At 30.9% G+C, this 24,038-nt stretch overlaps 3 protein-coding genes and 3 pseudogenes across 5 annotated transcripts; 5 read left to right on the top strand and 1 right to left on the bottom strand.

The window, feature by feature from the left end:
* The first annotated feature begins 95 nt into the window (after window positions 1-95).
* On the top strand, window positions 96-2,515 carry LOC149877174 (uncharacterized; annotated as a pseudogene). The gene is made up of 2 exons (XR_016447967.1): window positions 96-324; window positions 754-2,515. The product of XR_016447967.1 is annotated as an uncharacterized LOC149877174 (transcript).
* A 137-nt stretch (window positions 2,516-2,652) lies between these two features.
* On the top strand, window positions 2,653-7,245 carry LOC149877175 (uncharacterized). Its single transcript, XM_090074081.1, has one exon. The coding sequence runs from the start codon at window positions 5,058-5,060 to the stop codon at window positions 6,729-6,731; it is 1,674 nt and encodes a 557-aa protein (XP_089930207.1). The 5' UTR covers window positions 2,653-5,057; the 3' UTR covers window positions 6,732-7,245.
* Window positions 4,641-5,054, top strand: LOC149877176 (THAP domain-containing protein 2-like). The gene has a single exon (XM_090074273.1). The coding sequence runs from the start codon at window positions 4,641-4,643 to the stop codon at window positions 5,052-5,054; it is 414 nt and encodes a 137-aa protein (XP_089930399.1).
* A 2,193-nt stretch (window positions 7,246-9,438) lies between the features above and the next one.
* Window positions 9,439-12,172, bottom strand: LOC149877177 (uncharacterized; annotated as a pseudogene).
* A 3,055-nt stretch (window positions 12,173-15,227) lies between these two features.
* On the top strand, window positions 15,228-15,686 carry LOC149877178 (uncharacterized). The gene has a single exon (XM_090074274.1). It carries the CDS (start codon window positions 15,228-15,230, stop codon window positions 15,684-15,686), a length of 459 nt encoding a protein of 152 aa, XP_089930400.1.
* Window positions 15,687-17,170: 1,484 nt separating this feature from the next.
* LOC149877179 (uncharacterized) lies at window positions 17,171-19,680 on the top strand (annotated as a pseudogene). Its single transcript, XR_016448059.1, has one exon. The product of XR_016448059.1 is annotated as an uncharacterized LOC149877179 (transcript).
* Window positions 19,681-24,038: the final 4,358 nt, after the last annotated feature.

Here is a 24,038-nt window from a genome sequence, read left to right on the forward strand (position 1 = left end):
ACTTGAGAAATGTTGGTATTAAAGAAAAAGCTAATGAAACTTGGGAAGAAAGTGAGCAAAAAATCAAAGAGTTCCTCAATACAAAGCTTAATATACAGGAAAAAATTTTAATAGATAGAGCCCATCGAGTTGGAAAAGAAACAGGAAAAAACTGATCAATAATTGTTCGATTTCAAAACTACAAAGACAAAGCCCTAGTGTTGAACAAATATACGACGATGAAGCTTTGGAACGAGCGGTTGTACGTTAACGAAGACTTTAGCGATTTTACAATGGATCTACTAAGAAAGCTTTTCAAAGAAGCGAAAGAAATGAGAGCTAAAGGTAAGTTTGCTAAAGTAACTTACAATAAATTAATTACGCGTGACCAATAACTATAAAGGAATTCTTTTAATATTCTATAATCAAATTTAAAAACAAACATTGATGAGTACGAATCCTTCACTTTTAATTTTCATGATAAATTCTTAAAATCAAATCTTAATTCAGATCCAGATGTAAACTTTTTTAACGATGTGAACACATGTTGTTCTTATCTTTATCCCAACAAGTTAAAAGAATTTCTTAATAAAAATGGCACTGAAAATCAAAAAACCAGAATCCTTCACATAAATATTAGAAGTCTCAATAAAAATTTTGAAAAGTTTTCTGATTTTTTAGATGAAACTGAAAACATTTTTAATATAATTTGTTTAACAGAAACGTGGATTTCTTCGAATGACTTTAAAAATAATTCTATTTTCCATCTTCCAGGTTTTGAAACTATGTTGTTTGAAAGACAAACAAATAAACGGGGTGGAGGAGTTCTGATTTACGTTAAGGAACACATTGAGTATAATATTAGGAATGATATGTGCGTTTCTGACGGCGATAAAGAAATCGTAAGTATTGAAATTTTAAACAATAAAAAAAAAAATATTCTATTAAGCTGCTGTTATAGACCACCTGTTGGTGCGTCTGAAAATCTTAGTTTCTTTTTACAGCAAAATATCTTTCACAAAGGTAGCAAAGAAAATAAAATTAATTTTATAATTGGAGATTTCAACATAAACTGTTTAATTTATAGTAAAGATAAAAAAGTAAAAAGTTTTTATGATGAAATATTTATGGCAGGAGCGCTTCCTTTTATCAATCGCCCTACTAGAATAATCAAAAATTCAACGACGTTGATTGATAATACTTTTACCATTTTTCTAACAATCCACACTGTATCCTCTAATAACCACGAAAGACAAAATGTAATAAAAAAACGTGTCTTCAACGAGAACAATATAAAATCCTTTCAATACCAATTATCACTTCTGCATTGGAAACATATTAACTTTAGTGATGACGCAAATACAATATATAATAAATTCTTTGATACGTTCTTCTCAATATACAATTCAAACTTTCAACTTTGTGAACAAATAACAAAAAAAAAACCTTGAATAGTCCATGGATTACAATAGGACTTAGAAAATCCTCTAAAATCAAACAGAAACTATATATAAAATATTTAAAAACAAAATCAGATGAAAACCATCAAAAATGTAAAAATTACCAACATTTATTTGAAAAAAATCGTAAAAAACTAAAAAAAGAATATTATTCAAATTTAATTAGTAAATTTAAAAACGACACAAAAAATACTAGGAGAACGTTAAAGGAAATAACAGGAAAACAACAAAAAAATTCAAATTCCCTCCCTAAAGTAATTAAAATAAATAAAACAAATATATAAATGAACCAAACGAAATTGCAAACGAGTTTAATAAATATTTCATCGATGTAGGAACTAAATTGGCAAGTAAGATTTCTATTACGGAAAAAACGTTTAGTGATTTGCTAGAGCCTATAAACAATTCGTTTTCTGTAGATAATTTATATTCTAACTTATCTTTTGATGAGTTTGAAAGAGCTTACAAATCTCTCAAAAGAAACAAAGCTACGGGTGCGGACGAAATAAATGGTAATATAGTCATAGATTGCTTTGAAAATTTAAAATGAATTCTTTATAAAGTCTTCAGGGCATCTGTACAGCAAGGTGTTTTCCCCGACCAATTAAAAATATCTAAAGTTACTCCAATTTACAAAGAAAGAAAAAAATCAAATATTAGTAATTATCGCCCTATCTCGGTTCTTTCAACCTTCTCGAAAATTTTAGAAAGAATTATATACAATAGAACATACAATTATCTTAATCTAAATAAACTTCTATATAAAAATCAATTCGGTTTTAAAAAAAATTGCTCTACTGAACAAGCCATTACACAGTTCATTCGTGAAATCTCCAATTCATTTGGTAGATCACTATATACACTAGGTATTTTCATTGACCTATCAAAAGCATTTGACACGGTCGATCACAAAATTCTACTTAAAAAACTCAAATTTTACGGAATTAATGGCAAATTAATAAAATGGTATAAAAGTTACTTGACAAATAGAAATTAATTTGTTTCCTATGGCGATTATTTTAAAAATAAAAAATTAATTGACATAAAATGTGGTGTTCCACAGGGTTCTATTCTAGGTCCACTTTTGTTTCTAGTCTATATAAATGATTTAAAAATACTTCCCAGCAAGCACACAACGTTGAAACAACGTTGAAATAACGTTGATCGACGTTGATCAACGTTATTTCAACGTTGTTTCAACGTTGTGTGCTTACCGGGTTCTAACCTTATGAGTATCATGTTTGCCGACGATACTAATTTATTTCTGTCAAACAGTGACATTTATGAGCTTTTTTCAAATATGAATAAAGAACTCAATCACATCTCCAACTGGTTTAAGTGCAACAAGTTAACTTTAAACATTGACAAAACAAAATGGATCCTTTTCCACTCTCTCGCAAAAAAGCGTTTTTTACCAAGTAATTTACCTAAACTTTTTATTGATTAAATTGAAATACAAAAGGAGTCGGTCACAAAATTTTTAGGCATTTACATTGATGAAAATATTACATGGAAGTATCATATCGACTTTATTTCTACTAAATTGGCAAAAAGTATTGGAATTCTATATAAAGTCAGATACTATCTAAGTAAACAAAACTTAATTCAACTCTACTACTCATTTATTCATAGCTATTTAAATTATGCAAATATTGTTTGGGGAAGTACCTCTATAAGTAATGTGAGGAGGGAGAACTAAAATAAAAAACGACGATCGATAGAAAAACATACACAAGATGATTCACCAAATCTTCACTTAAAAAAGTGACAAAGCGTTAGAAGAATTACGTTAAAAACAACTGAGAAAAGACGTAAACGCGAAGGCTCGTAAATGATAAAGCGATAATAAGAAAAGTTAAAAACAACGATCAGAAAAGACACATTCAAGATGACTCGTCCACTCTTCACATAAATAAATGATAAAGCAAAAAGAATTAAGTTAAAAACAACAACTGAGAAAAGACGTAAACGCGAAGACTTGTAAATGGTAAAGCAATAATAAGAAAAATCAAAACAACGATCGGGAAAAGAAGTATACACGATGATTCATCAATCTATCACGTAAGTAGACGATAAAACGGAAAGAAGAAAAGTTAAACACAACTGAGAAAAGACGTAAACATGAAGACTCATCAACCTGCCATATAAATAAATGAAAAGATATCGCAACAGGAAAACAAGCAAAAACTATAAAAGCTCAAAAAAGAAAGAATCTGACAGTTTTAGGAGAAGAGAAAAGAGTTTTTGATGAAGAGATTTAAAAGAGACTTTTAAGAGAAAGAGTTTTTAAGAGATTTAAAGAGGATTTTTAAAGAAGAGAAAGAATTTTGTGATAAGAAGAGTATTTTGAGGAATAAGCAGTTTAATAAGCAGTTGAATAAAAGAAGAAAAGAAGATTTTAATATTGTTGTTGGAGAATAACCAAAAGGTTTACTTAAAGAAGAGACATTTGCAATAAAAGAAGATATAAAAGAAAGAGGAGTAATTGAAATAAAAAGTATTGAACACTGCAAGAAGCGTAAGAGAATATTATTTGTATTATATAAAATTTATAAGAATAAGAGTGCTCCGTTACACATAAATAGAACATTTGTTGATTTTTATTATATTATAGAATATACTGAGGACGGCGATTGTAAGTTTAGACCTTTTTAGATTAAACCTTGCTCATTCCTAACCAAACTTTCCCCAAACCTCGCCCTTACCTAACCAAGTACATGGCCTACTGTAATTACACGGCCTGATTTGTTGCATTTTCCGGAAAAAATTAAGAGGCCAGTTTTCTTACGGCTTATTTTAAATTTTCAACTATGTATGAAAGGTTTTATTAACAACAACAACAATAACAATATATTTACCAGTGAATATTATACAAAGGTGTTGAATAAAATATTTTAACAATTACTATATAAATATTTGTTTGCATGCATCGGTTTATGCTTTTATAGTCATTTAATATGTAATATATTCTGAACTGATTAATATGTGAATGTATTCTGACTGATTGCCTGTTTCATTATATTCCATTAGAGAGTGGAATAATGAAATAGACACACAGACAGTCTATTATTATTACTGTATATAGTCGAACTGCTTTTTTATGCGATGTTGTTTAAGTGGAGATAATTCCAATAATAAATGTAAGTGAACTTTATATTTAAAAATAACTGTTACACTTTTTTGATTCGTTTTAGTAATAAAATGGTTAATAAATGTGTTGTTACAAACTGCAAAACTGGTTACTCTAATGGTCCGAAAAAGTCAACATTTCATTTTCCTGAAGAATCTGATTTGCGAAAACGATGGATATACTTTGTTAATAGAAAAGATTGGGTTCCATCAAAATATTCAGCTATTTGTGTTAATCATTTTGATGACAAATTTATTAATTATGGAAAAAGATGCACCTTAAAATGGAATCTTCTTCCAGTTCCAACTATTCAAACTGATGAAATAAGTGGATCATCAACTCTAAGGGTTCCAAAGTTGCCCCGAAAAAAACCAACTTTGAGATATTTAGGAAAAGATGAGTTTGAAGATTTTCAAAGTGTTGATAAAATAATTAATCTTGATTCTTTGACAGAACAACATTCTCCACCAGGCTTTACATTTTAAAAAATGCATGATAGTGTTGTTTATTATAAACTATGTATTGATGAAAAATCAGGCATACCAATTGTTTTTGAGTCAATAACTGTAAATAAAGATCTTTATGTTTCATTGTCATATAAAGGCTATCATATTTCTTTACCTGAATGGTTTCGTAGTGGTCATAATTGCAAATTAACAAACTGTAGTATGTTAGAAAATTTTCCTGTCTATATTAGAAATAAAGCCAATGATATGAATTCAATTTTGACAGAGTTAAATGAAATTAGATACTATTCTCCTCAAGGCAGACCTCCATATTCTGCATCCATTATACGCTATGCACTAATTTTACGTCACACTTCAGCACAGTCATATAAGTTATTGTTAGAACAACTACCTTTACCATCTTTTAGTTTACTTAGAAAAATCCAAAGTGGTGATATAAATGCGTATAAAGCTATAACAGTTTTGTTACAAAAAGATTGTGTATCAAGTGATTGTGTGCTTCTTGTGGATGAAATGTATCTGCAGAAAGCAGCCCAATATCAAAGTGGGAAATATATTGGTGAAGATTCAGAAAGTAATCTTTATAAAGGTGTTGTTGTTTTTATGACTGTAGGGCTTCAAAAAGCTATTCCTTATGTTGTGAGATCATCACCTGAAGTTTGCACAACAGGACCATGGTTGAAAAAAGAAATTGATGAGTGCATTACCTCATTGCACCAATCAGGTTTTAAAGTAAGAGCTATTGTTACAGATAATCATTCTACCAACGTTAATGCATTTTCAGAGTTACATAAATCTTATACTGGAGATGGAAAACTATTTATTTATCATCCAGCTTATAATGGAGTTTTAAAAACATATCTATTATATGATATAATCCATTTAATAAAAAATGTTAGGAATAACTTGTTGAATGGAAAAAAATTTGTTTTTCCTTCTTTTTCGTTTGATTTCTTCCGAGACAAAGTTGAAGTTCCAGCTGGTTTTATTACTTGGGATTTATTTCATAAAGTTTATGAAAAAGACCAATTATTAAATGGAAACTTGAAAAAAGCGAGGAAAATCAATTATCAGGTCACTCATCCTGGAAACAATAAACAAGATGTTAACCTTGCATTAGCAATTCTTGATGAAACAACTACAGCTGCGATACTAAGTTATTTTCCTGAAAGAAATGATGCAGCACAATTTTTGTCATTGTTTCATAAGTTATTTATCACACTTAATTCAAAGCAGATGTTTAATACATCCAATCAGCTCGGCAATGCTGCTGTAAAAGGAGATAAAAAACCCACATTTTATAGAGAAATTGCAAATTGGATTGAAATTTGGTCAACATGTGAATATTTTACTTTAACCAAACAAACTTCTCATGCTCTTATCACAACATTACGTGCAACTGCATCTCTTATTGATGATTTGTTTGAAGAAAGCTACACATTTGTTCTTACTTCCAGGTTACAAAGTGATCCTTTGGAGCTACGCTTTAGTAAGTATAGACAAATGAGCGGTGGTCGATTTCTTGTAAGTCTTTTAGAAGTTTGCAACAGTGAAAAAATTTTGGCAGTAAGAAGTCTTCTAAAGGAAGATATTAATTTCTGGGATGAAAATATTTATCAAACATTTGAATACTCTACTTTAGAAAAGATTATGCAAGATATTGCATTGTTGTCTTCAGAGATATTAGAGTGTTAGCTTTCTGAAGATAGCATGGAAGTTGCTGTTACTATAGCAGGCTACATTGCTAAAAAATTGAAAAAAAGATTTAAATGTCTATCTTGTGGTCAAAAAATGGTTTCTACAGACCAAGATGTTCTTAATAACGAATATCTGAAAATATTATCCAGAGGTGGACTTATATGTCCAAGTCAATCCTTGTCTGATTTTATTTGTCATCTTTTTAGTATTCTAGATATTATTTCTCCTATTCTAATCAAACGTTGCAGTTATTCTTTATCAATTAAAAGTTTTGCAGAAAAAAATTTTTAAGATTTATTATAGCAGTGTTGATTTTACATGCGAGAAACACCAAGAATGGGGAATTAAATATGGATCTCGAATTGTCATTAACATTTTTTATAATAATTTACAAAAAGAAACTACAGATTCTGTAAGGAAAGATCAAGTAAAAGAGTTTAAAAAAAGACAAAGAACTGATAGCTAGTGCTAATAAGATTTTTTCTCAAATCCTTAATATATATAAAATTACAAACCTTTGTTTTTATTTCCTCATAAGAGTTGTAAGTAGTCTTTGCAATATGTAAGTTTAATTTAGTAGCATTTTGATACATAGCTATTTGAAAGCCTATTTCAGTATTTCATATGTTATCGGAATATACTGAAACAGGGAATCAGTTAGCGAAAAATATTGTATAGCATAATGTAATTACATGATGATAATCTTAAGCTTTCCTCGACCATTTTAATAAAATAAACATTTGCCGTAAAAAAACTGGCCTCTTAATTTTTTCCGGAAAATGCAACAAATCAGGCCGTATAATTACAGTAGGCCATGCCAAGTACTACCCAGACCATCAACCTCGTTCCCTTATCCATATATCTAAACACATAACTCTAAACCCAAAACTACCCCTTCCCCTTTACTGCAAACGAAAAGAAAATAATAATATAAAAAAAGAAAACGCCACCCTCACAGTAAGTTGCGAAATCTTTACCGTCGTCAGAAACACGCAATGCGTATAATATGTTTTGAAAATCGTTTCTCTCATTCAAATATTTTATTTAAAAGCGTTAAAGCACTCAACGTCTACGAACTTAATGTCTATAATATCTTATGTTTTATGTTTTGTTGTAAAAGTGAACAACCATTGTCGATTTTTAAAGATCTTTTTACCCATAAAACTATAACCAAATATTCTTTACGAAATAATAATTTATTACTTAAACCCTTTTGTCAAACAAAGTTTAATCAATTTTGCATAAACTATCGAGCACCATATTTATGGAACAAAATTGTTGTTCCAAATTTTGATTTGTCAATTTCATTTTCAGTTTTTAAAACTAAATTAAAAAACTATATTCTTTCTACTGGCAATATATATAAATATTTTTGAAATGAAAAATTATTTCACTCTGGATAATTTGTAAAATTATTTTCAGTTTTTGTTAATTCTACATTGTTACTAGTTATTAAATCAATTGTATTTTTATTTTATTATATATACACGTTTGATATATTTTATATGGTTCTGACGACAAGATCTTTTTGATCTTCTTTCAGATACCAAGTTTATGTATTGTTATATTGTTGTATTACGATTAATAATTGTAAACTAAAAAGGAAATAAAAAAAAAAAAAAAAAAAAAAAAAAGGTCATCGTTTTTTTTCACATTGATGATTTTATCAGAATGAAGAAAAAATCCCTTGGTCCTTTCAGTGAACAATCTTTAGAAGCTCTTCATCACGATTTTTCTGTTCAGTGGCAAAGATACAAACATTCAAAATTACATCCGCAATATGGAAATTGGCTTGAAAGATGTGTGGTTGAATACAATAGCAAGCACATTTAGGTCAAATATATCTGTTGCATCTTTAATGAACATTGAAACCTTGCTACTTTAGAATAAGTGACAAAAAAAATCAACTGAGAAAATACCTATGGATTTATTTAAACTGACTCAAAAATTTATTTATGAGATTAAATCTTTTTAAATATTTATTTGTTTAACCTGTGTGTAATTGTAACTTGTAAAAAAAAACCCACAGTAAGTAAAACCTATGATATTTAGAATTTTGAAACAGCCATTGCCAAAGTTTAATTGTAGACACTACTTTAATAGTTTTTTTTATTTTGCGACAGTGTTTTAAGTTTAGAAATGATTCAAATTCAAAGAAAAAATGGTAATCAAAGAAATCTTTTCCATTAAAAGAAAGGTCAAAATTACTGACAAGTTCAAAGGAACAATGATTTCCTACACATTGACTGATGGCTTAATACTTTATTTTTAAAGCCTCCATGTATAGACTATACATATCAATAATAGTAATATAAGTTTTATTATTTACTTCTTATTTTTGAGTGTGTCTTTTGTGGTTTGAGGCTCTCCGGGCGATAAAGCAAGGAACAAAAAAATCCAAAAAATCAAAGTCATTTTCTTTTCTTGGACGTAGGCAGATGATTTCAATTTTTTTATTTTTTGAAATATGGATGTATGGGCTACCAAACCCAATTGGTTTTATTTTTTGAGCAAGACTTTTATGTTTTGAGGCTCTCAGGGCAGGCGTGACCACACTTCTAGCCCCACAAAATACTTTATTATAGTTTTTTTAAAAACGCTAAGTTCTAAATGCTCATGATAAGGTTTCATCAAATGACATGTTAAAGGAAATGCTGAATCACCCATCAAACATAGAGAACCACCTAGCTCTTTACAACATTTATCAAATAGATTTGAATCTAAAACTGCTTTCAAAGAAGAATTCTGAAAAATATAGCCAATACTCCTATAAATGAAACGTTATCTACAGTCTACAACGGCAAAAAGAACAATGGAATGCCATCCTTTATAATTATAATAAGAAATTGCTTGATCTTTAGGGGCTGAAATAGGGATATGGCATCCATCAATAGCTCCAATGCATTGGGGAAAGCTAAGTATAGCTTTAAAATCTCTACTACATTCTTTTAAGTTTTCTTCTGACATTGGAAATTTAACATATCTAGGGAGCAAAAAGTCATTTACAGCGTTAACAAATTCACGGACAGTTAAATTTGCAGTTGACTTTCCTATGCCAAAAAGACTGGACACAACACGATACACTTCACATGATGCTAGATAATGCAATGCAACCGCAACACGTTTTACTACTGAAATAGGTTCTCTTATTGCTGTAGTAGTTTTGCTTAAATGTGGATGCAATTTATTAACCAGGAAATTAAATGTTTTATGATTTACTCGAAAATGTTCCTTAAATTCACGTTCCTCCATTTGAGGAAAAATCTCATTAAACCATTGAGAACTTTTCGGTTTAACCCAAATTTTTCTTTCAATTAGATCTCCTTCTTAATTTAACTTTGAGGGAGGTAAACTTAAATATGGCAATGGGTGGGTGATTGATTCATAATCGATTGATGTTTTACTTCTTGATTGAAGTACCGCTAAAACGTTTACCATGTTTTTCCAATAGCTTTTTCCTTCACAAATATCTTCCTGAAAAGTTGTTAAAATTATATAAGTATATTACATAAGTATAACATTTAATTAGAACTCAAGGAAAGTTAGAAAATACGTTGTGAAAAACCATTTTATTAGAATTAATAAGCCAGCATGTTCAGTTAACAGAGATAAAACTTAATTACAATACATATATAAATAGAGATTCTTCTACAAGCTCGTACAGTATATCACAAAGTAAACTATCCCTTAAGTAAAAACTTTGAAAGATCTTGTTAAATATATATATTGCAGATATACCTAAAAAAGTAATCCTATTGAAAAAAAAAATTGGTCTTTTGACTTTAATATAACTTAACTATTTTTTCATTTAGAATTTATAATATTCTACTTGGGCTTTAGATACATCTACTTGGGCTTTAGACACTTCAATTGCATCGCACATACGCTCTAATGCAGTGTCCTCTCTGATTCGTAACTCTTGTGAACGGATCTAGATTTTTATTTGCTATCTTTAACTATTCAGAAGAAAAATTTGCCTTTTGATTTGTACTTACCAGTTCAGTTTTTGCTATTTTATTCGATACTTTTTCATCATCAGTGCTCCTTCTTTTATTGCAGCCAGATATAGATGGGGTTGGTTCTTCATCTGGAATAGTGACAATAGATTGAACATCCCTTATAGTATCCAAATCCTCAATATTTAAAATGCTGATAGTCTTATTGTTATCCTCTCTTATCACAATCTGTATTCAAAAAATAGGAAGTATTACACATTAAAGAAATGATTATAAATCATATTTCCATTAAAATTTATCTCAAAAATTTGAGAGACTTGACTTGAAGTCATTCTCACCCAACTATATAGTGTGCGTATACAGTATTTAACAAAGATATATATGCATATACAGTACAATTTCTTTAATTCGAATCTCCTCAATTCAAAAACCTTCATTTTTCGTTTAAATGCAAAGACACTGTGAAAGGTGCTTAAGAAGAGTCAATATTCTGCAATTCGATAAATCTCTCTAATTCAAACCTTGTTTTTTCCCCATAAAAATTGAATTAGAGAGATTGTACTGTGTAGTACTTTAAACTATATGACAATAAAGTATAATAAATTACTTGGTCACCAAGACAGTCTGGAGAAGAAAAGTTCTGACTTTGGGACAAAAGGTCATTGTCAAGGGAAGCTTCACCTTCTATTATTTGGGCAATTGTATCTTAAGGCCACCATTTACTTAGAGCTTCACCTGATGAACCTACTTGATGTTTTTCTCGTTTATAAAAAATATACATATAAGCACATCATTAATACTATACAATATGAAACAAATAACTTTAAATGTGATAGTTAATTAATATAATGTGTCAAACTGTAAATTTAAATTAATGGCTGGAATAAATCTTAAAGTAATTATTCATCATTACATTCAATTACAAACTAAATTGCAATTAGATATTTTTGAATGCAAATGAAAACTAAATGTCTACTAAAAAGTACCACTATGGTCAGTTTAGTAAAATAGCTTCAGCATTTCAGTAAGTAAAATATCATACATTAAGTCTAGAAGAAGTACTTACCTGAATTGTTTCCTCATATTACTAATTTTTGATTGAATTTGAGATCCAGTTAAGGGAGGTACAAAATGAAATGTGTTTGAAAATTCAGCTGCCATTTGCTTATAAACATTTGTGTTTATGGAAGGATAATTACAAAGCATTAGTATTTGTGATACTAATGCTTTGTAATTATCCTTCCATAAATCTAATAGTTCACTTGTGTTAGTTATATTCCATACAAATTTATTTACTGGAGATGCAACAAGACCAGTATTAGTAGCGCTGGCGTCAATTACGTCTTGATCTGAATGCTGAGACATTGTGGAAATTTTAAGTTTACTAGATATTATATACCAGCCTGTCACCTATTTAAAATAATAAGTAAATTTTAATTGAATAACAACTTCTTGTAATTGTAATAGTAACTGAATTACAATTACTTGTACTTCAATTACAAGTAATTGTATTACATTTACTTGTAGTTATACCTTATAAAGTAGAATAACTATTACAAATACATCATGAAAATGTATTTAATTACAATTAAATTACACTTGCAATTGATCCAAGTCTGCTCAAAGTAATTGACCGAAGTCTGATAAGTACACGCTTTTTCACGATATACATTAAAGATAGTTTAAATTGACACCATGGTTTTTATACGAAAACAAAGAAATATTCCAGAACATTTATTTGTTCTGGCTTTTTTGGGCGGTACTAAAGTTCCTCAAATGTTCCGTGAATTTTTGTTCAAGTTGCGTTCACACCAGAGAATATTTGTTCATGTTCCATGTTCCACGGAATGTTCCATCAAATATCCCCTCATATTTGATGGAACATTCCGTGGAACATGTTAGCATATTACTGACTACTGAAACTGATAACAATATTGCACCACTAATGTCCGGCTCTAAACTATGTGCAAGCACTTCAACTTAAGCCGCAGACGTTGTTTACAGACTTCTCTATATTGGTCTTTTGCAATTATACGGAACTACACGTCAAAAAATTGAAACTCATGTGCCACAAACCCTGCACATGAGTTGCAAATTTTTTTAGTTTGACTTTGAGTTTTTTAAATGCGCATCCCAAATATTTTTTTGTTTTTTTTGATGGAGCCGTCGGACCGCGAATTTGAAATTGACTGTGGATAGTAGGGTGGAGCTTATTTTAGCGAAACATTTTTTTTTAAATTTTGATGGTCCTACCCTTTTAAGTTCTTCCTTTTAAGTAGAAAACACTCCCATAAAAATTTTAGCAAAAAATATTTATACTTAGGGGTCACTCAAGTGCTCCAAAGTTTAGAAAGTTTTGAAAAATTTGACAGATTAACAATAAATTAACGATTAATTTTTTTCATTTCTTGTTACATCACAGTGATCATGAAATGTTATAATTTTTAACAATCATTGGTTAAACAAAAACAAATTGTAATTTCACAAACTATATTTTTGAGATAATACAACTTCACGTCGTACGAGTATTGTGTAAAATACGGAATTATTGTCATGTTATGCAATATAAAATTTTTGATTAAAAATATGAACTTTAAAATTATTTAACAATAACTCTTAGTTTAAATGTTTCACTCTTTTGCTGGCTTCTTTGCTAAAGTTTGCTTTCGGCTGTCTGGGTAGGCTCGACGATGTTCTTCCACAACTTGTAGCAGAAACTGGAGCTGGGATTCATCGCGAGTGATAAGTCCACTATACTCCTAGATTAGTGCAACTCCTCGTTCTGCATGATCGTTTACCACTTTCAACAATTTTACCATCTCTGTTGCTTGTTTTAAACCGTCACGCTCATTCCATAACTCAGGATCAACATTTAGAAATCCATCTGGCAATTTCATCATTGAAAAGAATTTCATAGATTTGGCAGTTACAAAATCTTCCAAATTCTTGTTTTTTAATACATCCATTGGAACACTAAGCCTTTTGGTGTGATCTTGTTCCAAATCTTTGTTCTGCATGGCACTCGCCATTGGTCGTTTTGTGGTTGAACTGACCTGATCATCAAAGAATGCTAAACCCAAAGGTTCAGGCGACAAATACCATAAATAATTGGATAGCTTGATTGATGTAGCTTTCGCAATTGCTGGATAGATAGTCGAGTACTTCAGCAAAGATTTCATCAACATCAAATCGCTGTATGGAGCATTTGCAGCTAGTAGGACTGCGATCCATATTTTCAGGTAGACACGAACCGTAAATACACAAACATCACGTAATCCCAGTTGTTCTGTCAGAGTTAATTTGAATTGATGTCTGAACCTCCAGATTTTCAAACTGTAAATCACCTTCGACATCCAACGTGCATGATGCATGAGGCACCGAGAGAGATAATGACAAGTTCCAAAAACTCTCTGTAATTATCTCTAGGTTGACTTTGTTGAAGATTCTTGTTACAAAATTCGATTGTGCTCTCTCGAATATCTTCCACTAGATCAGCTACATCACTTGCCATTCCAGTTTCATATCTGTCGGTGTCCATTAATCCGCATTTCTCTTGAAATCTCTTAAAGAGAAGAAACTCTGAAGCAGATGTTGACCCTATGCATACTTGGAATACAAAACCAATGATGAGTTCCATAATATGATGTCTGCATGCAAAGTATAGAAGCTCCCTGCCAAGCTTTTACTCCAGAAGAACACATGCACCAGCGATTCTGCCTGTGTTGGAACTTATTGTATCAAAACATATTGCTCGGATGCTATTGGTTACATTCCAATCTTCAATTGCCCCAAAGACGGCAGAAGCTTGAGCCTCCCCAGTTCCAGATAACAGCTTGGCAACAGTTAAAAGTTGAGAAACACCTTTGCCAGAAACCAATACTGGCAAACAATCCACCTTTTCTTTACCAGTCAAATGAGGAATGAGTTTGCCGTACCAATGTACAACCAAAGGAATTTGAACACGAAACTCTGCTTTTAAACTTGCTGATCTCCAGACTTGATGCTCCTGCCTTTGTCGACGTATTGAATCTCGATTTATGGCAAGATTGTCAATATTTTGACCCAAACTTCTAGCTGTTTCAGTAAAAATAAATGCAGCTTTGCGGTGAGATAATTTGGTTCTGTCTAGAGCAGCTGCCAGACATGGCGTAACAATAAATTTTGTGCCCCACTGGAGGTTCAAGTATTCAAAATGGTACCGTCAACCAGGGTAACTTCGGTCGCCGGGGTAACTTTGGTCAATTCCCAGACAGCCTCCCGGTTTCAACTCGTATCATTTTTCACCCACTTATAATGTTTGCTTATTTATTGCGGACAAGGATTAACACTAGAAATTGATTACATCAATCACTGTACTATTCATTTATTTTGTTTAAATTTATTATTGTTAAATATTTTTTGATAAATAAAAATGTGGAGAAGAATTTTTTAGTTACTGCTGAGTTCTCGTGTTAATTACAGATTTTTTTGTCTAAAAAAATTTTTTTTATTTCAAAAGTTTTGTTTTATAATAAAATTACTTTTCAGTAATAATAAAATGCCAAAGATATCAATAAATGACAGAAGTCTCATCATTGTTTTACATGAAGAGGGCTATAGCCAAGTTAAAATAGCCAAACGTGTGAATTGTTCGCGAGCCTCAGTTCAAAAAATAGTTAAAAAGTATAATGAAACTGGTGATGTAGTGGATAAAAAGAGGTCTGGTCGTGCCAAAAAGTTAAGCCTACGTGATGAACAGTTTTTAAAAATAACAGCGCTACGAAATTGCAAGAAAGTAAGCGCAGAACTCGTTCAAGATCTTAAAAGAGCTAGTGGAACTTTAGTACATGCATCTATTGTGCGACAATATTTAATAAAATCTGGATTAAAAGGCTGTGTAGTAGGGTGTCCCAAAAAAAAAAAAATTTTTGAATTTAATATTGTGCACTACGTCAATCCTCCTTATTTGGTCCCAGTAGACCACTATAAAAATATCTGGGCTAAAAATGATTGTTAAGCTGAAGAAGGTAATTTAGAAAAATGTTTCATATAAATTTTAATGAGATTACAGAGTTTTTTTTGCATTTTATGATTAAAACTCTGCAAATATATTAAGTAATAAAATATCAGTTATTAGGATGTTGAAAAACATTAGCAGTATATATTGTATACTGCTACTTAATTCTAATTTGAGTAATATAAGTTTAATTGTAACAATTTTTACAAATATGAAAAAATATATATAAAAACATTGTGATCATTTCTGTAATATAACATTTAATTGTGATCAATTCTGTTGTATTTTATAATATAGAAAATAGTATTAAATATGGCAAGTGAAGGGCATGTTGGAAAAGCTAGTAGAAGAAGAATTCTTTATCTGTTGGGGTACCCTCTCCAGATATTTTCTCCAAATAGACTTCCAACCGGTGGGGAAGTTTGTCGCAGAATTTACTGGATTAACCAGAGTCATGCAACTGCAATCAAAACATTGTCATCTAAAATTGGATGTCCTCTGGAGAGTACAGGCAAACTTAAATGCAGTGGTGGTATGTGTTATGCTGTTTGCAGAAACGAAATAACAAATGTGTGCATCATAAGGGAACTGATTAACATTTGGAACAAGGCAGGCTTTGATGAAAATTTTATCATCAGTGAACGATCAATTAAGTAAGTTACTAAATATCCTAGAGCAATTTTCTCTAGTAAAAATCTCTCATAAAAATTAAGTATTCTGTGAAACATTTATCTGTGAAATATAATTACATAAGTTTTTATATTATATTTTAAAACGTTGAAATTTTTTAAATGTTGTAACTTTTAATTTAGGAATAGAATCATTGCTCTGTATACCCAGTATATCAAAATTTTAAAGATGAGAACCTTAGAGATGAGCAAAGAAACCATGAGCCAACATACTCAAGAGTTCTTAGACAAAGCCGATGTTTTGTTTCCTATACACAAGGAAAACATTTTCAAGTTAATTAGCCAGGATCCTAGAAGGAGTAAAGAGGCTGTAAAGGAGGATGCAATTTTTTTGAAAAGATGTTTGAAAGGGGACATGGTCAAAATGTCCTACAAAAATGACAAAACATTTGCTGAAATAGTTGCTGAAGGTGAGGAAAGAATGAAAAATCTGCTGAGGAAGATGGAAGAAGAACAACAACAGCAGGAGAGACTGAAAGCAATTGTTGAACAAAAAAAAAAAGTCAATTACTAGAAAAAGCAGCAGAAGAAGAAGCTTTGAGAAATTTTGAGCAGGAATTCTCCAGTGGGTGTAGTGGAACAGATTATGGTTCAGTCTTTGAAACTCCTACTGTAAAAAAACAAAGTTGTGTGATTCAACCAAGATTTGCCTTCAACTCAGTCTGAATGGTGTTTTGGATAAGTGGATTCCATTTATGACAAGGTAAATAAGTTTACATATAAAAAAGTTAAGTATATTTAAAGTATATATAAAACTTCAAGTTTAAACAACTAAAATGTTACATAATTTAAAAAATGACAATGCTCTGTATTTTTTTTTTGGTATCAAGTGTGAGAGCTGAAACAGCAATGTTGTCTTCCCTATTCCAAGCTGGGGGAGTAGATACTGACATTTTTAACATTTTTAAGTCACAGATGGCAAGAAAAAATCATGAAATTATAGAGAATGAAGCACTTATAGTGAGAGAGCAGAACCTGGATAAGGTAAGGGGCTTAAAACTTGATCTTCACTTTGACACAAAGTTGGTCAAGCAGTACAGGACAGAGGTAAAGATTTCGGAAACAGTAGAGGTTGGCAATTAGTGTTTCCTCTCCAGAGACCCGCTCACTTGACTTTCTTCTGGGAATACTTGAAGTACCCTCCTCAAAAGGGAAAGATCAAGCACTGGCTATCCAAAGTCTTGAGGAATATTATGACTTAAAAGACCAAATCATAGCTTGTTGTGCTGACACAACTCGCTCAAACACTGGTAAACATAATGGTGCAATTAGAAATATTGCAGTTTATTCTCTACCTTGTCCAATACTTTGCCTAATGTGCAGGTATGATGCTTTACTATATAAATTACAGGCATTTTTTTTCTTTTCTTTTTTTCTGAGAGTAATGACAGAAAATGATAATAATAATAAATTTAGGCACCATATAATGGAAAGACATGTTCATCATGTTATGATGGAATTACAGGGAGAAAAAAAGGGACCCAGTCGATCTTTATACAAAAAATATCAAGATCTTTGGTCTAAGATTGAAAAAGACGTGAATACATTGGGCAACATTGAGAAATTTGATTGGAACAGACCTGAGTTTGCTTTAGGAACCCTCTTTTACAATCTTGCAAATGAAACAATGGAGTTCTGCACGACTGCTCTTAAAGCAAATATTTTTGACAGAAGGGATTACAAGTATTTATGTCAACTGGTAGCTTTTTACCTTGGAGCAGATCTGTTGAACTTCAGATTTCTACAACCAGGTGCTCATCACGAAGCAAGATTTATGGCTGATTCATTGTATCTGTTAGCAATGCAAATGACCAAGAATTACAACAAGCAACTCAGTATCAATGAAATTAAGATGATACAGGATGCAACAGATTATATAGTGATCTTTCACTGTTTATTCTTTCTGAAGAGTCCAATGGCAGCACAGGCTCCATCCAATGATCTTAGAGCATTCAAGATTTCATCGCAGACCATGAAAGACTCACTTTATTCCAAGAAGTACGGAAAGCTCTTAGTCTTAGTGTTCTCAGACACACTTGGTATTTTACACCACAGTGTGTAATCTTTGCTTTAGCTGACCAGCACTTAGAGGAGAAAGAGAGGACGGATATTCTTGTAGAATTATTAAAATATGATGTTCCAGACATGAAGAGCTTTGACAAAGAACAACCAAAACCTTTTACACAGGTCTGTCTCCTCTCAAAGCTGTCAAACTTTGATTCTCAGGAGTCTTATCTCTTTTTTCTTCATCTTGGTATAACCAAAGATGACATTCTCTCATGGAAGGAAGAAGGAATGTCAAATTTTGAGAAAAATCTCAACAATAAATCTTTCAAGACATTTGTGTCCAGTGTAGGTCAATTAGCAGTTGTTAATGACAGAGCTGAAAGTCACATCAAATTGGTGCAGGATTTCATTGGAAGGACACATTCTGAAGACAGGCTCCAAGACACGATGATGGTGGTTTTAGACAACCGGCAGAAGGTGTCTAAACATGCCACTAAACAAGACTTGAAGAATATTTATATAAAAAAAAGCACATTATGCTAATATTTTTTTTTTCGAAATATATTTTTTCCAACAAAAGTTTAATAATTTTTGCACCACCTATTTTTTTTTTTTTTTTTTTTTTTTTTTATTTTTTAGTATTTCATTTTAAAAAAACATTTTACAACAATGCAATTATAATAAAAAATTAAATGATTATAAAATTTTTTCAAAGTTGCAGTAAGTATAGCAGTCAGAATTAATAATTTGGATGATTAACTTTAATTTTATTTAAATTTTTTATAAAATATTGAATACTACCGGAATTTCAATAAATAAATAGAAAAAAACCTCATTAAAATTTATATGCAAGTTTTTTCTAAAACACCTTCTTCAGCTAAACAGTTACTTTGAGCCCGGATATTTTTATGGTGGTCTACTGGGACCAAATAAGGATGTTTGAAATAGTGCACAATATAAAATTCAAAAATTTTTTTTTTTGGGACATCCTACTGTGTAGCTATTAAAAACCTTTACTACGCAATGGTAATAAAGAAAAAGATTAAAGTTCGTCAGAGAGCACAAAGAGTGACAGAAAAATCAATGGGACAAGGTATTGTTTACAGACGAATCTAAATTTCAAATATTTGGGACGAATAGACGTCAGTATGTTAGGCTAAGAAAGGGAGAGGCATTGAAGAAGCCATGTCTAGCATCAACTATCAAACATGGTGGAGGGAATATTCAATTTGGGGGTTGTATTTCAATAAATGGGGTAGGGGACATTGTTAGAATAACAGAAAAGCTTACAGGTGAAAAATACAAAAATATTTTACATAATCACACTGTGCTTTCTGGACATTTTATCTTGAATATATTAAAATTCTCTTAGGTGCTACTTTCTTTTGCACAGTACTGTATATATATATATATATATTAGAGGTATGACTAAAAATTTTTTTTCGCAATTTTTGGTTTCCCATGCCACTATGAGTGGAGAAATTACATTTTAAAACTGGAAATACCATTTGAAAGTGTTAAATCTTAAAAAAGTTCAACCCCCTAAGCTGAAAACTGTTTTCTCCCATCTACACTGAGTCATAATAAAACATGCCACTGAACTTTCTACCATAACTTTGTCAAATTTGGTCTGATGCCTAACAAAATTTCAGGTTTTGTTAAGAATTGAATAGCAGAAAAACATTCGTCTGATGGCGACCCAATTCTAAAAACTGACTGTACACGAACACTCCAAACTTCAACAACAGAAAAGTTGTCTGATTTCTTATATAGAAGTTAAAATTAGTTTAAAAATTCTAGGTTGAGACAACAAAAAAGAATTTAAAAAGTAATATTTTGTATTAGTCAAGTATTGTTCTTGTTCTCTACTTGAAGAGGACACCATTTTTAGTAAACAACTAAAAGTATTTAAACTTTTGGATGTTTTTAGCTTAACATTTGCATTTCAGTAACTTCACTTTTTGGTAAAGAAATGAGACAATTTTGTGTTGTTGAAGTTTGGAGTGCACGTGCATAGTGAGCAATGGCACTTTGGTGGTAATTTTGATGTCGTTTAGTAGATAATTTAGTTGTGAATAATCACTGAATAAATTTTTAAAAAAGGTTCAGAATGAGCAAAGTTATTGCAATAAGTTCAGTGGTATGTTTTTTTATGACTCATAGTGTATCTATTGTTAGATACAGTACAGCTTAAGGTATCACAGCTTCAGTTTATTGCTGGTGTGATTTTGCTAAATGTATGCATTCTTATTACATAATCTTTCATATTATATATTATATTTGTTATCATCACCTGACTTTTGATATTTTATAAACTTCTTTTGATAACCTAAAATCATAAGATTTGTTTATTTGTAGATAATTAAATTTACACTCAAATTATAATTCGACAAGACTATAGTCAAGATGTCTAAAAATAGTCTTCCTTCAGATTTGAATAAGAAACTATGGGAATCAAATTTGGTGAGGTTTGAAACAGCCAAGAATTCAAGAAAGTATGCAAAGATTGTTGACAGTCTTGATCAAATGAACAAAATGCCAACAGAACAGCATATCCTGGACAGATTTAAGTGCTTGGCTGCAAATGTGAAAAGTAGACAGGAGAGAGTTGTGATAGTGGTCAAAGAAGTAAAAATCTTATGGAAAAAACTGATTCTTCCAATTCAAAAAGGCAAATCTACAGTGGAAAGAAAAATTGAGAATGCACTAAACAAGTATGAAAAAGACAGCAGAAAACCAGGAACGCAAGACTTTACCAACTTGTTCAACGTAACTGATGAAAATGGAGAATGGTTGTGCCAGGAAGATAAAGCCTTCTATAATCTTCAGATGTCAACAAATGATAGAGCTGGCTACTGCACCACAATTGAAGATACACAAGGAGTTCATCCTAGTAAACTAAAGTTGATTAAGCAAAAAGTCAGTCAAGATATTAAGGATGATTTAAGCAGTGAAGATGAAGAACAGCAAAGAGTCAGTCAAGATACTAAGGATGATTTAAGCAGTGAAGATGAAGAACATTTTAGCACTGAAGAAGAAAAACAAGATTCTGACAGTGGTTCTCAAGATTCATAGGCTCCAACAACATGTAAAAGACAAAAAACTGATTATGCAATAAATTTGGTGACAAAAGCAAAACTGAGTTCAAGAAAGGCACACACAGTCTGCAAAACTCTTGCAAAAGATGGAATTTCTATTCCAACTCCAACTCAAAGTGGTGTTTACAAAGCTACAATGAAAGCAGGAGAAAAATTAAAAGAACATTTTATTGAAACTCTAAGAAACGAAAACTGGAGCTTGCACTTTGATGGGAAGCACATAAGGAATACAGAGTACCAGGTTGTAGTTCTAAAAAATGAAAATAGAGAAGTTAAACTAGCAGTTCTTGCACTGATCAATGGAAAAGGTGAAACAATATTCAATGGAATAAAAACTGTGCTTGATGAATATAAGCTATGGCCTGCAATTAAGTTAATAATTTCTGATACAACCTCTGCAAATACAGGAAAATCTGTTGGGGCAGTCACACTACTACAGAAGCATTTTGTTAAGCTTGGATTAGACAAACCTCTTTATATTGGATGCCAGCATCATGTTCTTGATACATTACTAAAGCATGTGATGAATGATTATTTTGAAGCAGCAACAACCTCGCCTAATCTCAATTATTGGTTCATTAGCAGAATAACAGAAGAGTACCAGCAACTGAAAGCATCTTTCGACAATTCTGGAGATGCTCTGAAGGAAGAAGAAGAAATTGTTTGGAGAGATGATATGGCTTTCCTTCATCACATGATCACTTGTTACAGACGGTTTAAGAAAACAGGATGCTTCCCTAAAGTAAATTTCAGAACTTTGCCAAATATAAGCAATGCAAGATGGAATAGCCGAGCAATCTATGCTTTGCTAGCTTATATTTTACTTCCAGAATTTCGACAGTCAGCCGAAGGTCAGTCATCATGTGACTTTATTAGTGGCACGTGGAGCGACATCTGGTTTTCTGGTCAGGTTTATAATCAGGAAAACTACAATAATTTGGCAGCCGTTTGCAAAGATCACTCAAAGGCAATAAAGACTTTAAGGACTTTTTGGTCGGTTGAGCCGACTCCAATCCCAAATCAAAGGTCAAATATTGTGCTGAACGTGCAATTAAAGTTCTGCAGGATTTACTTCCATTGTGCAAAAGCATTGAAAAAATTAACATTAAATTTCTTTTGATAAATAAACACTGAAACCTGTATGTTTGTATTTCTGATTAAAAAAAACCATTTTGCACAATGTATAACTGTATATATTTTTATAAACTTGAGTAAGGGGGGTAACATTTTTTTAATGTTGACACTTGCCATTGTATTTTTCTTGATCTTTGCAATAAAACTCTACAAAAAATAACATGGGGATAAGGTCTTTAAAAATTGTCATATCCCTAGTGTATATATATATATATATATATATATATATATATATATATATATATATATATATATATATATATATATATATATATATATATTATATATATATATATATATATATTAAAGATACCAAATGTATCTCAAAAATCTAATGCAAATAAAATACGAAATCAAAAACAATTTGTAAAACATTTATGGGAATCATTTCTATGCCAATTACGTTTACCAAATGCCATTTATATTTAACAAATGTAATTTGATGTATAATTAAAGACAATGTTGTTATAAAATTGTTATTATTAGGAAAGAAAATTACTTAAGACACAAGTAAAATTAACCTAAATAAGTTAAATATTTTAATTACCACCTCATATAAAACTATGTATGAAATAAGCATATTAGTTTTGTTAGTAATAATGTAAGAAAATACCCAGACAGCCTACGACATTTGACCAGAATTCCGGCGAATCATCGCACGCCGTGATAACTAGATTAGTAACTGGCCAGTACTGGCCAGTACTGGCCCGAGTCTGGCATGCTTCTGGCGAGTAGTCGAACGCCATTGCGATTGCATTTGTTATTGGGCCAACACTGCACAATGAGCCACTGCAGTGTTGGCACAGTGGGCCAGGTGGTAGACAAAACCTCAAAAAAAAAAATTCGAAATACTTCCAACTACTTAGTATATTATGTATATAAGAGCATAATGTATGGTTTAAAACATTATTTGTAGTTTGATAGTATATCATAAATGTATAATTATCATTTACAATTGAATATATTTAGAAATTCATTTATTAATTTTTATAATAAATATATCATCTATAATTATGACAACGAATAACTTTTAAATTATTTAACATATGCAAAATTAATTGACACATTAAAATTTAATTTTATAGCTTTACGAAAAATACCACAACAAATTCCAAGGTCTTGTATTAAACTCACAGTTTCATTTTGAAATATTAAGGTAAGATTCTTATTTACAATATTAAAATATTATATTAAAAGTGGCGCATATAGTTTAGAACCTGCTGGAACAGCTTATTAATGTTAAAATAAGTTAATACAATATATGTACAGCCTGTTGGTGCTGTTTAATTCTGCTCTTAGCTGCCCCTTTAAGTTTGGTAAACATTTAAAAAATGATATTTTCGTAAAATACCATTTGCGACAAACCTATTTTTTTGGTTTTAGTTAATAATAGGTGCTGTGCTTATTATACTGGCCTAATTAAA

Source organism: Hydra viridissima, unplaced genomic scaffold (assembly GCF_058129835.1).
Source record: "Hydra viridissima isolate aposymbiotic clone 2 unplaced genomic scaffold, HvirCarnegie_v1 scaffold_16, whole genome shotgun sequence".
In the NCBI taxonomy this organism is placed as follows: domain Eukaryota; kingdom Metazoa; phylum Cnidaria; class Hydrozoa; order Anthoathecata; family Hydridae; genus Hydra; species Hydra viridissima.